Source organism: Dreissena polymorpha, chromosome 5, assembly GCF_020536995.1.
Source record: "Dreissena polymorpha isolate Duluth1 chromosome 5, UMN_Dpol_1.0, whole genome shotgun sequence".
NCBI lineage: Eukaryota > Metazoa > Mollusca > Bivalvia > Myida > Dreissenidae > Dreissena > Dreissena polymorpha.
In genome coordinates, this window is record NC_068359.1 from 15,999,177 (window position 1) to 16,012,917 (window position 13,741).

The 13,741-nt window shown below is 33.1% G+C and overlaps 1 protein-coding gene across 1 annotated transcript; it reads right to left on the reverse strand.

The window, feature by feature from the left end:
- Positions 1-7,579: 7,579 nt before the first annotated feature.
- On the reverse strand, positions 7,580-12,986 carry LOC127831668 (uncharacterized). The gene is made up of 5 exons (XM_052356687.1): positions 12,900-12,986; positions 12,116-12,328; positions 11,673-11,921; positions 11,542-11,590; positions 7,580-11,210 (listed from the first exon to the last, which is right to left on the reverse strand). Exons 3-5 carry the CDS (start codon positions 11,908-11,910, stop codon positions 10,340-10,342), a joined length of 1,158 nt encoding a protein of 385 aa, XP_052212647.1. The 5' UTR covers positions 11,911-11,921; positions 12,116-12,328; positions 12,900-12,986; the 3' UTR covers positions 7,580-10,339.
- Positions 12,987-13,741: the final 755 nt, after the last annotated feature.

Below are 13,741 nucleotides of genomic sequence, written 5' to 3' on the forward strand. Positions count from 1 at the left end.
GAAAATGCAGTGACAAGGAACCATAACTCTGGATGGTCCCATTTTTGAGTAATCTCCATTTGTTTGAAACTACAAATGTATACTCGTAAGTAAGCACATCCGACTGGCGGAGTTCTTGTATGTATATGGTATTTAGTGAAAACTTAAAATACTTTTCTAAAACATAGGCCTATAGCATAAATATTTGGCATGAAGCATCATCTTGTTAACCTCTATGAAGAATTTTCAAATTATGCCCTAGGGGTCAAAATTGGCCCCATCCCGTGGGTATATTGGTTTTCGTTATATGTGGGTAAATTGGTTTGTTATATGTATTTAGTAAAATCTTCAAACATCTTTTACGAAACCACAAGGCCTTGACAAAAAGATATTTGGACATAATCTGGTGGACCAATTATCAAGATTGTTCAAATTATGCCCCTAAGGGTCAAAATTGGCCAAACCCTGAAGGCAAATATGTTTTCCTATATGTATATTGTAAAAACTTCTTCTCTGAAACCACAATGCCAAGAGCTTAGATATTTGCTTAAAAACATGGGCTGATGGACCCCTACAATCCTTACAACATGTACTTTGTAAAACAGTATGAGATACATGTATATAATAAAACACAATATTGAAGTGTATATGTATAACTCTAGGTACAGATAACAAAGCGGAAAACTGGAGACGAAGCTTCCGACCTCAGGGTTGCCAAAATGAAGAGCAAATATATATGATAATGTTTTAATATAAATCTTGAAAATATCATTAAAGTAATCTTTTACGTTCATTATAGAGTTAAGATTGATTTGCTTTTTATTTAGTTTGAATTAAACAGGATAAGGAAGCGCAAACTTAAGTTTTAGTATGTGTATAACAGTAAAAATGTGACAATTAAATAATTATGAACATTATATCATAAAAAAAATATGTTTCTTCTTTTCCTTCTCAAACCAATTTGTATAATGTGTTATATTGAGTGTAATCCATATGAAAATATTCCATTGAAACATTTCAGATGATAACACTTCTGGTGGGAAAGGGTTTGGCAGAAGGAAGAGAAGATTTATATATGGTTTGTTTATTGCTCTTTTCTTTTCTTTGAACATATGATGGTTTTTATAAAAAATAAGTAATAATAGTATTAAAACTGATTAATATTAAGTTACTTTTACTATTACTAGTTGCGAATTTCATTCTATTTGAAACATAAGGGAATCTGAACATTGATGACGTTACAATTTCAAAGAGTTATCAAGTGGAATTTGCCAGTTGCTTTTCACCTGGTGACCTACACAGTGACCAGAAAAACAAGATATCACTCTTATCAAGGCTGGTACATGGAAGTGTTACTATAATGTACAAGTTTTAGCTTACAAAAATATATGGTTTGAATCAGATTTTGTTATTACTTCCTGTCCGTTGTTAATATTAAAAAGAGTTTAGAGTTCATAGAATATGTAGCATACAGATGACAAAGGGGGCTATGGGAATCACGACCGTCCATCTGTCCCATGGAGCATAAGTTTGTCATTTATTAAGCGAATTTCATTAAACTTGGTACAAAATATCCTCATCATTAGACTGTGTATGCTAAAATACCAGTCCCCTACCTCCAAGGTCAAGGTCACTATTATAGGTCAAATGTCTATATATGGTACAATGTTTACATCATGTTTGTGTCCAGAGCATAACTTTGTCATTTATTGAGTGAATTTTATTAAACTTGGCACAAATATTCCCTATCATGTGTCGCTCTTGTTGTTGCCTTAAACTAGTGGAAGACAAGGTTAAGGTTAACTTTCATATATTCTATTTAATAAACAGAGTTCCAATGCCTTAAAGGAACACATCTTGAATGATATTTTCTTGCAAAATTAAATCAATACTGCTACTAGTGTTCTACAGATATTTAAGCATTAAGTAAGCCTATATATGTTTTGTTAACATTTCTTGAATTCTCACGTTTTCAGCTTTTCAAGGTTTTAAAATGCATTTTGTTTGAAGTATTGTTGAGTAGCCTATTAGGCATTTAAAATATAAAAAAATTATTCTCCAGCTAGATTTTCAGTACATTGCAGGACAGCATATAGTGATCGCACTGTCCGTCCATACGTTTGTCCGTCACACGTTTGCGTTAAGGTTTCGAAAAATGCTCATAGCTGCTATTTGGCTTCAGATGAAACCTTCATATTTGCAGTGCTCCAGCTAGGCCTAAATTTGAGGGCGCCCCGCAATGCCCTCCCGAACCTCCGCCCTGCCCTTCCTAGGGCCCCCCCCCTGCCCTTAAAATTTTTTATATATTTTTACATTAAATTCGTAAATCTCTTATTACATTACAAGTAATTAATTAATTTCTCATGGTACACTTATATTTTAATGGTAAAATAATAATGGGAATAATATATTCTATAAATTATTAATAACATATAAATTAACATGCAGCAGGAAGCATTTCGGAAAAGCCCCGTGCTCGAAAGTTGCAGCCCTTTTGACAAAATACTGTGCGTCGAAAGTGCCCTTTTGACAAAAAAGCCCCCCTGCCCTTTTTAAATCCTAGCTAGAGCACTGTATTTGGTATGCACGTGTATATGGACAAGGCCTTTCCATAGGCACATACATTTCGACCTTGACCTTGAAATTAGGGTCCGCTTTTAGTTTTCGAAATCTGCATTTAGGTTTTTAAAAAGCGTTTTTCGGGGGCATATGTCTTCTGATGGAGACAGCTCTTGTTGTTTTTTGCATTGATATGCTGTTTGTTTTATTTTAGACACGACACTGTGCAGATCACGACTGGTCCTGATTTCGTATGAAGAAAGAAAGAAACATCTCTGGATAAAAATCTTGATGGACCTGTATACTTCGTTTATGCACATGTTTTTGCTCATTTTGTATGTGTTCTGTTGCCTTTTTGAAGCATATATTTTGTTTATTTTAAGGTTATTGCAAGAACTTCTGCGACAATCTTTACTAGAACACATGGGTTTATTTCAACCCAGAGTTTCATTTTGTGGTGAAATTGGATCAGTCTATTTTTTTTTTCAGCAAATATATGTCACTGATGGTCAAAAATAAGACACTATTATTCAGTTGTAGTGTTGAACAATTTGTATCCAGTCAAAAGTTTCTTATTTGCCAGTTGTCTTTATGATCCCCCGAAAGTATTGAGTGAGATGTCCTTTATAAGCTATTGTAACTGTACATTTGTTCATATGCATTTTTCTACCAATTTTCGATTTCGGTTTAGAAATGCTTTGTATGAACGTGTCTTTATATAAAAATGCTTTTTTAAAATAGATTTTGTGAATTTGTGATAGCCAATGTTTAATTGTTATGCTCCCGAAGGAAGGCATACAGTGATCGGACATTCAGTCACACTTTGCTTTTACGTTTAGTTTTCAAAAATGCTCATAACTTCTATGTCCCTATGTCCCTTCACATAGCAACTTGATATTTGGCATGCATGTGTATCTCATGGAGCTGCATATTTTGAGTGGTGAAAGGTCAAGGTCATCCTTCAAGGTCAAAGGTAAAAAAAAACATGTATCAAAGCAGCGCAGTAGGGGGCATTGTGTTTCAGACAAACACATCTCTTGTTTTATGTTCTATAATATGTTTGAGTATTCAGGAGAAACAATAAAGTTTTGTCCTTACAATACATACTAAAATTGTGGCTTTCATTTATATAGGGTTCATTGATTTGAAATATAAAAATTCAATGCATGTATACATCTTAATTTAAGAAGAATTGAACGAAAAGATAAAGGCAAAAACGTCGCCCGTATGTACATGTACTAGGTAATGTATATAGGCAATCTGTTGTATAAACCTACAATGTATTAAACGGCTCGACATTTATTCTATTAAATCATTTAACAGTATGATAAAATACGGTTTGCAGAGTATAGTCATTATCGACATTATTGATTTTCGAAATCGGATATTCCAGCCGACAATGTAGTGAAAATGAGATGCATTGCAATGAATCTGTAAGATAAAGGCACACGGATAATTAGAATATATTTAATGTTAAGAAAGAGTTTCAACGGAAAATGTTTAAAACAGAAAATGTTATTATGTTTTTAAATTATGCATAAACGATACTTTTGAAGAATACAATTAGTGTTTTTAAATCATGTGGATGGTATTGTTTTATGCTGTTGCGTGTTAAGTGGCATTTTTATCAATTTACATTTAAAGGATGCTTATAAATATACACCAATTTGTGCTGACTAGTATGTTATTTGTAGTTCTGAAAACATGCTTATTTATTAATTCATGTATACATTACTTAACTTAGTTCCCTATAAATCCATCCTGAATACTAGTATTTGACTTTTTAATTACAATAGAATAATTTTTGTGTACGGTTCTGTGGATTTATAGTTTTTGTAATATAAAAATAGATGCCCTACCTTCATTGTTTGATCAGGTCTTTAAACTTCTGAACATAATTTATTCACACCAAAGATGGGGACTGATTGAGTGTGTAGATGACTTTGGCACGCATGTTTTACGTCATCAACTAAACAGGGTGCAGGATCACGTGACTTTATGGGGTTCTCAAAAATTGATGTTAATGACTGTAAATACACCGGTAAGTTGTGCTTTTTTCAAACAACTTTTTAACACAATTTCTCTGAAGAATTTCAATTAGTGCTTAAAAGACAGTTTTAATGCGGTTCATTGAAATGTGAAAAAAACAACGTCAGAATTACTTTTTTCAATAAGCCTGTGTTCTTTTCCAAAAATTCGGTATATCCAATACTCATATACACAGTTATGCTGTACGCGACGTGAAATTTTGGCACCGATTTTAGATGTTTTCATTGATGTATTATACAATCTGAAGATAGCGACATTAACTGCAAGAAAAACTGTCTTTTACGCACTAAAGATTCTTGCAAATATATTTTAAGAACTTGAAATATTTGCAAAAATAAACTTCTTAACGGTGTGTTTTCATTCTGTCCAGCCCGTGTGTAAACCCCGTTGATTTTGCACCCTGTAAATAGAGATCAAGTGGTACGCGCTAGGAATGAATCGGAGTTTGTATTGTTAATTTTTTACAGTGAAATAACAGTAATTACAAATATGAAACATCAATATCATAGAGCGTTGTGTACTCGCCGAAATCTCAAATAATAATAACCATGTATATTGCAAACACTGTCTATATTTCTTTATTGCTTTATAAGATAGCACATGTTGTGTGGAATACCTATTGGCCGCATTATTAGAAACATGTATAGATAAGGCTTGATCTAGCAGGACGCTAACACTATCAGTTTCGTAATTCATATAATCCAAGTGTTTAAGGGACACATGGCTGCATTGTTGAATCGTACATTGACGGTCCACGGCATATAAACACGCATTAAAGATGATTTGAAAAATTGTATTTTCTATCGCTCGGACATTACCACTCGAACTAAAACTTATTTTAGTAAAGTTCTAAATAGATAAGCACTCAAAAACATTGTCTATAAACTGATAAATACATATAAACAAAAATGTTGTTTTGTAAATTTATGATTTCACGTTCGATGGGGTTTATTAACAGTTAATTTTAAAGTATGCATGGATCATCTACTCTGATTACTTAAGAAAGTTACAAGCGCACAAAGCATGCGTAATGGGACGTAGCTTGGTAAAAAGATTAGAGAATCGACTCTTTCGAAGGCATGATCTAACACAAAATTAAATACCATTTAATGAATCGCATGGACATGAAACATACTTTGAAACAAAACAAAATTCAACATTATTTTATTATAGACAAAGATTATGATGAAGCAGATACTGATAAAAATATATGATGATGTTGCTGACGATGATGTAAATAAAAAGATGGAAGGGCAGGAGGAGGAATATTACTATTACAATTATGGTAATTACTATGATGATGATGAGCATAATGATGATGATGATAATGGTGGTAACGTTGATGATTATGATGATGATGATAATGATGATGATGATGATGAGAGTAGCAGTAGTAGTAGTAGTAGAAGTAGTAGTAGTAGTAGTAGTAGTAGTAGTAGTAGTAGTAGTAGTAGTAGTAGTAGTAGTAGTAGTAGTAGTAGTAGTAGTAGATGTAGTAGTAGTAGTAGTAGTAGTAGTAGTAGTAGTAGCAGTAGTAGTAGTAGTAGTAGTAGTAGTAGAAGTAGTAGTAGTAGTAGTAGTAGTAGTAGTAGAAGTAGTAGTAGTAGTAGTAGAAGTAGTAGTAGAAGAAGTTGTAGTAGTTGTTATAGTAGTAGTAGAAGAAGTAGTAGCAGTAGTAGTAGTAGAAGTAGTAGTAGTAGTAGTAGTAGTAGTAGTAGCGAAAAATAAAATGATTGGTATTCTTTTAAAGATCTATTGAATAACTGAGAATATAAATATGTACTCCTTATCTTGTTAAAATGTACCATACTATTCAACTTTATAAATAAGCATTCAAAAGGTATAAAATATACTTTCTTATAGTTTTACTGTGTGTGGTTGTGGTACATGTGTAGTATCTACGTTATTTCGTAAATGACAAGACTCATGAAAATAATATTGGACAGGAGCATATAAAATTGATTAGGAGCTTGTGCAATAATGTTAATTTAAATATCAACAGCGTCGCGTAGAAATTTGGTGAATTTTGCTTGCATGACGATTGCAATTGAGTTTATAACGTGGAACGAGTTGTTCCATACTGGGTATGCGGGACCTGTAATTTGTAACGTCCCTATAACCAGTTTTATGGATTTTGTATCATTCACAATCTACGTTTGTTTTGCATAAAAAAAATTAACGATAGCGATTAATTAGCCCTTCTTTCTTTCATAAAAAATATACCTATGTATGCTTGAAAATAAGCATTTTATGACATTTTTGTACCTCGGCACTTCCGGAATTTTTTGTATAAACGATAACAATGTCAACTTAATATAATACTACCTTCGATGTGTTAAAGAATGCATTCGTATTTATTATTCTCTGCGTTATTGGGTTTTTGTTTATTGAATGTGGTGAATGATTAGGTTTGGCATAATAGCACTCTATATAATTATTAAACGACAAAATATTAATCAATTTTCGGGAATTTACCATGATTCTTACGTAACATATTTTGTTACATTTCTATACAATGATTATATTTCGAAGCGTATCGTGAGTTCTGTAGCATACCAATAAAATTGTCGCTACATCAATGCCAGCTGTATCAATACTTTTATTGCTCTGCCCTCTGTCCATCAGACTTTATAATTGTATTGTTCCCGTCTGTCCTTCAGAATATCCGGTGCTTAAGTGTCCGTGGAAAATTTCTTAATTTAGTTAAATTTATGAAACATTTTAGTAAATTCAGGCTCTGTACCTCGTACTGTGTATATTGTCTGTTCGCTCATGGCCATGTATAAACAATTTGCACAACTAACAAATAGTATCTCTCCTCGTGAAACCTGTATCTCAAATTAATCGCCAAGTTGCGCTAAATGTACTTAAAACATTCCAATTGTGTACCTCTACAAGTCCGCTTCTCGTCGGAATGCACATTCGGGATAGGGTTTGGGTGGACTTATGCAATATTTAAATAAGTGGGAAAACACGAGTGAAGTTTTCAAGATCAAAAAGGTAAACTCTTTATTTCTGATGAAGTTGCATCAAACCTAATATATTTAACATACGTTAGATTCAATTAGTATACGCACAGACAATGATAGGCAAAGGCATCCCAGATATACAACATTCGTAAGGGAAATCATGACAAAATCAAAAACAATTTAAACAAGCGATATAATCTAGCGTTGAACAAATACCCAGATGCATTAAAGAATCAACATGTAATGAAATTATGTCATAATTGTGAGATAAGAAAGGGAATAAAAACGGATTATACAACATAAATATCCTGATATAGGAATTATAACACATATTTCAATTGTAAGGCATTTGAAAGCGAAACATATGTAAGGTACTGGTACATCTTAAAAACAATTACATTTAAAATCATTAATTGTGCATTCACCTTGCATTCTCATCTTCGTTTATAAATAAAGCTTTTCATACAAACATAAAATAAATACATCATGGCACACGCGCACAGCCGCAGATGCATGAAAACAGTTTTGAAACATAAAACATACAAGGAAAAAGCATCGTTGTACAGTGAACTTTTTCCATGATTAATATCGGAATATTGAAACGCTTTGAACTATCTGAGCAAACACCTTTATTTGAAGCGGGTGATTAAAATGGCGCAAATCGACAACACAACAACACAACACTTAATACTGTTCCGTATCTTCGCGTATATTTACCGTTCCGTCCCGTACGCATGTTAAGGCCCTTCAAACATGCCAACACGCCACACAACGATAAACAGGGACCAAAACGCCATCACGCCACACGACAATTAACAGGGACCAACAAGCCAACACACCACACGACAATTAACAGGGGCCAACACGCTAACAAATGTGCAATAAAACGATTGATATATAGTTTGGTGTTGACGTTCCAAAAAGAGTGAACACTTGCCGTGTTTGGGCCTCTGATTTTTTTTCTGGCGTGTTAGCGTGTTTGAATTTGCAAAACGCGTACATGACAAAACTACAAGTAACTTAATTACCGTTTAGGCGGGTTAATTTATTCTTAGTGTCCTGTTGATGCCCGTAAGTAAGGATGCAAAACACACGACAAAAATTGGCGCCAACATATCACGAGACTGATTTATGAAATGATAGTTAATTATCAATATTTTATATACAAATCTGAATAGTATATTTACAGTATTAACACTTTTATAACAATAACAATGCAATCAACATAAAATTGTAGATTCGTTACTTAATACAGGTGTGGACTTTTAGCACACACATGTTTTCTGTTATAAATTTAAGTAAACTTGTCATTTATAGCATATTGTCAGAAACAGAGACGTTATCGTTTCTAGCACAATACACATAATTAATTTATATGATTCATGTCGATGGGTACAGTAATGGTTAACCAGTTGTTGCCTTTACATAAGATAAAGATGTTCAAATTAAAAGATCAATTTACATCGTAGAAAGCATACATTCTCAAATCAAACAATAATACATATACTTTTTAACACTTAACGTTTTTTCGCAAGTAAAAAATATCATTAGATGTGTTTCGAAGTTTTATGCAAATTATGTCCTTTTTTTCCTACAAAAATATTAATCTTGCAAACAAAATGTTAATGATACGTTTGGTACAGGTGATATGAAACTATAATATGAATTATGTATATCAAAAGAGTGTCCAATTGTGAACAGTACACGAGTATAAAAGTATGCACACATACCGGAGACGTAGATAACGTTATAACAACTGACATCTTTATATATGACCCTGAGTTGTTTGTCAAAACTAGCTCAGGCGAACCGATACTTTGTTCGACTGAATCGGAGAATTATTATCAAGCCTTACCAATCAACGGCATTGTTTGACCCTTTACGTTCATTAATACTTGTTTCATTATCGTTCGTATTTTGTATAGATACATGTCTTAGATTCAAGATGCAATAAAAAAACACATAAGTATTTGAAGAGAAGCTTCCGATTTAGCATCATAAATATTTACATTGTCATGTACAAACAGGAAGAAGCTATAATGTTGGTTGTAAAAAGAAAACTTACACAACTTATTAAATTAGGTTTCTATAAATCTAAATACAATTATTTTGCTCACTCTATTTGTAAAAGAAACAAGAAGCTTCCTGTCAAAAAATACTTTAAAACGTGTTTAAGAATTAAACAGTGAAATAGAATCGATGTTGACGTAATCTAATGAACAAGCATCATATTTAACAATTGATTTAAAAACGAAATAATATATGTGCATATAATTTGTTAAGAAAGTCAAACTTGTAATACATGTTACCTTATTTGATATTTAAAATTGGCCTGGAGTTGATAAATTAGTCTTTAAAGAGTGATCTAAACCAAACGTACATGTAGCAAACAATGACTCTTGCGGCTACTGCACTGAGACTGTAACATTAGTTCGAATAAGACGTAAGCCATCAAACGCAAAATGCACCTGATTTCTTCATTATTGTTATATTCGTAAATAAGATAAAACTGCAAGTCTACTAAATTAAAGAGGGCGAATTTGTAAGAATGAGCTTTATTTCATGATGATAAGCAATAAGAAATAAGCATGTATTTTAAAGTAGTGTCGAATTTGTCGAATTTATAAAAACATAATTTGTTTCGAGACATTGTTTGCTATAATAAAGTATTTAATAAATTATAATATCACAATTACAGTAGGCATTAAAATAAAATAATAACTTAATACAAACTACATTTTGGCACTCCTATGAATTTCACTTTCAGAAGAATGCTTTAAAAATTACAGTTGGAACATAGCGAGTTTGTTCTGGTCACACATACTGACATACACATGACCGGATTCTCTATCAATAGCGATTCCTTCTGGCCATTTTAAACCCCGGTGCATCATTTCACAGCTATCGCCGCTTTCTAAATTGATCTCATAGAGTACATCAGTGTGTTGTCTATCCCTGTATTTGTAGGCACATAACAGCAATTTTGATTCGTCTAATAAAGCAACACCTTGCGGAATGTTTAAAAGTCGCATTAAGTCAATTATCTGTACAGAAGTACCATTTTTATCCAAACGGATGACTTTCCTGCTCATTGTTTCTGTTATATACATTGACTTATCGTTCGCATTCACCGCGACATACCATGGCTCGGAGATAAATCGGTTCGAGAACGTTTGTACATCTGTTTCGTCGGTTTTCATTATATTTACTTTTCTCTCCGGTGATCCATATGTTACGTACAAACGGCCATCGCAATATGCTAGTCCTCTGCATTGTCTTTGATTGCTCATCTCTTTGCTAACCGATAATTTGCCGTTTTTGGTATCGACGAAAAAGAGTTTACCTGCTGCAGGAACAGAAACCACTGCCTGGGTCTCATCAATGAAAGTTGCGTCCCATGGATGGTACTTTTTGTTGCATTGATTGCTACATTCTGGGCTGCAGCAAGTTTTTAACGATCTTCCGATACATTTACCGAACTTTGTATCAATCATTTTAATATATCTGTTGGCTAGATCTGCAGCGATAATAAGTCCTGTTTTGTTGACAGAAAAGCCGGTTAAATAAGGTAGTTTCGTGTCCGATGACATGGTAACGTCTATGTTTTTGCGCAATTGTATCGGCTTCTCTCTTGGCGTAGGATTTGGTTGGAATCTGTGCATAACACGACAATTAAATAGTGGTTTTAACATTTGTTTAAACTTTGTAAATGCTTTACGAGTTTGATTATTTTTTAGTCAAAAGAATACTTACATTTCAATAAAATGAATTATTTCATGTTTAACACAAAGTCGTTCATCTGTCTATTATTAGTTCATGACGGATGGCATTATAAATGCAATAATTGAGTTAGTAAAGTAAGTGTTTTATATGTTATTATAAACTATAAAGTTTAATAAGATATATTACTTAAAATGACTCATCTCAGAACATTCGATTCTGTTCGGTAAAAAATGCATGAACTTCTGAGATATTTCGTCGTTACCTAATACAAAGAGCATTTTGTTGTTCAACTCTGGACTGTAAACAACCACCTGTAAAAGAAAAAGAATACGTATTTATCGGTGTCAAAATATACTATTATGCTAAGAATAAATAGAACATCATACTACTTACCTTCATCGTAAATCAAACTGGCATTCAAAGACGCGTCTGCGCATATACGTTTCAAATTTTGTTCAAGAACACCTAATGTGTGCCTCAGTTGCCCATGCCGAAGAGCTTGTGTAAAAGCTTCCCAGTCTTCTGGTGAAAAGCATGCTACATTCAGAAGGATAGTGCCTTGCTCGGACTTTTCTACCGTGATATTTCGATTTGGTGGAGAACTATATCCATGTAACCCGAGTTCGTGCATCAGTTGCTTAGCTGTAAATACCGATAATACGCATATTTTTCTTTTTTTGTTAAAACTAAACGCTTTAGTGCAGCGACAAACGTATTTTTAATCATTGATCTCAAAATGCATGCAATGCCAATGTCCCCTGCAATATACTATTGCAGCCGTAAATGTTGTTTGCATTACGTTGTTATTTAAGATCAGACACAATATGTTCAAATACCTATGCTGTCTATAACAAATTCATAATTTTCCTTGTAGAGCACAACCTCGTGTTCATATTCCTCCCAACCTGGGAAGGTGCGTATTAAATCTTGTACAAGTTTCAGTTTCTTATTAAGGTCGCCGTTTATGTACTCGTTCAATAAGCTAAAGACGTTTTCGATTGAGTTTGGTCGTACCAGAAGTTGAAATCTCCCGTGTCTAGCGCAATATACTAAAACAAATAAAAGCTAGTTATTCAAATAATATTATTGCAAACGATAACAAGGAGTTACGTTTAATAAATTTATATCTTTCATCTCTCTCTTGTAATTTAATTAACTATTCTTATGCAATCGGAACTTATTAATGGTAACAATTTGAGAAAACAAAGCCACCAACAAAGTATTGCTAAACGAAATACTTATTATCAGGTACTGATTATTCAAAACGTCTGAACCCAAAATGATCATGCTGAAAATGTATTTCCCGAAAATACCATTGCTCTAACAATCCGTATTGATATGAATTCAAGAATAATGAAACTCCAAACATAATGTATGAACCCTTGTTTTCATTTAATGAAAATCAGGTGAACGATTGTCAATAGACTGCAGTTTAAAACACAACGTGACACTAAACATTATGATGATCGAAACTCGTGTCACCTACTTATAACAACGAAACAGTAAATGCAAAATCATTGGGCCAAACCTTACACCTAGACATGATTATCAGACATTTTTCAATTAAATCAATGTCCCTAATTATTTCCGAAATTAGAATATGTGATACTAGCGTGTTACCTCCAAACGGGGTTATTGCATTACAAAATGCAGTTTTGATAATTTCGCTCGTTTCTTGAGAAATAGCTGGGACACAAACGTCGTTTATTGTGTAAATAAATGTAAGTCTTTTAAACAGGTTTCTTTGCAAAACAAAATATATCCGAATTGAATTGGTTTATACAATAAAACGAAAACTGTTATGAATATAATATCTTACAACGTTACGTCCGTTTTATTTTGAGAATTAATTTTTATAAATTGCAAGCTGATCCGGTTTGATTGGAACAGATTTGACGTTTGCAATACAATCGTACTGGGCACATGATTTTACTCACCTGGAAAGGTTATTTGGTATGTTTCAGGATTGTGGCGAAAAAACGGCTAGTTAGGGTCATGTCCTTGTCTTTGAACTGAAATGGAATTAAGAGGTTTGTTACATTAACACTGCATTAACACAGTACATTAAAGGGATCTTTTCACGCTTTGGTAAATTGACAAAATTGAAAAAAGTTGTTTCAGATTGGCACATTTTCGTTTTAGTTATGATATTTGTGAGGAAACAGTAATACTGAACATTTACCATGGTCTAATATAGCCATTATATGCATCTTTTGACGATTTTAAAACCTAAAAATTATAAAGCGTTGCAACGCGAAACGATTGAATAATTTGGAGAGTTCTGTTTTTGTCGTTAAATTTTGTGAAACTACGAAGATTGCTAATATAAGGTATAAAATACGTATGTATGTGTACTCGGCGGAATAGCTCAGTAGGCTAAAGCGTTTTTACTTCAGGACTCTGGCAGGACTCCAGGGGTCACTGGTTCGAAACCTGCTCCGGGCAATGTTCTTTTCCTTTTT

What these genes read in the sequence shown, in the direction of transcription:
- LOC127831668 (XM_052356687.1), bottom strand. Translation starts at nt 11,910, where the DNA reads ATGCACGAACTCGGGTTACATGGATATAGTTCTCCACCAAATCGAAAT. An exon ending in CAGTTTGATTTACGATGAAG is followed by an intron (nt 11,591 to 11,672) that starts GTAAGTAGTATG and finishes TTTCTTTTACAG; the next exon opens with GTGGTTGTTTACAGTCCAGA. An exon ending in CAAAATGCTCTTTGTATTAG is followed by an intron (nt 11,211 to 11,541) that starts GTAACGACGAAA and finishes TGTTATGCACAG; the next exon opens with ATTCCAACCAAATCCTACGC.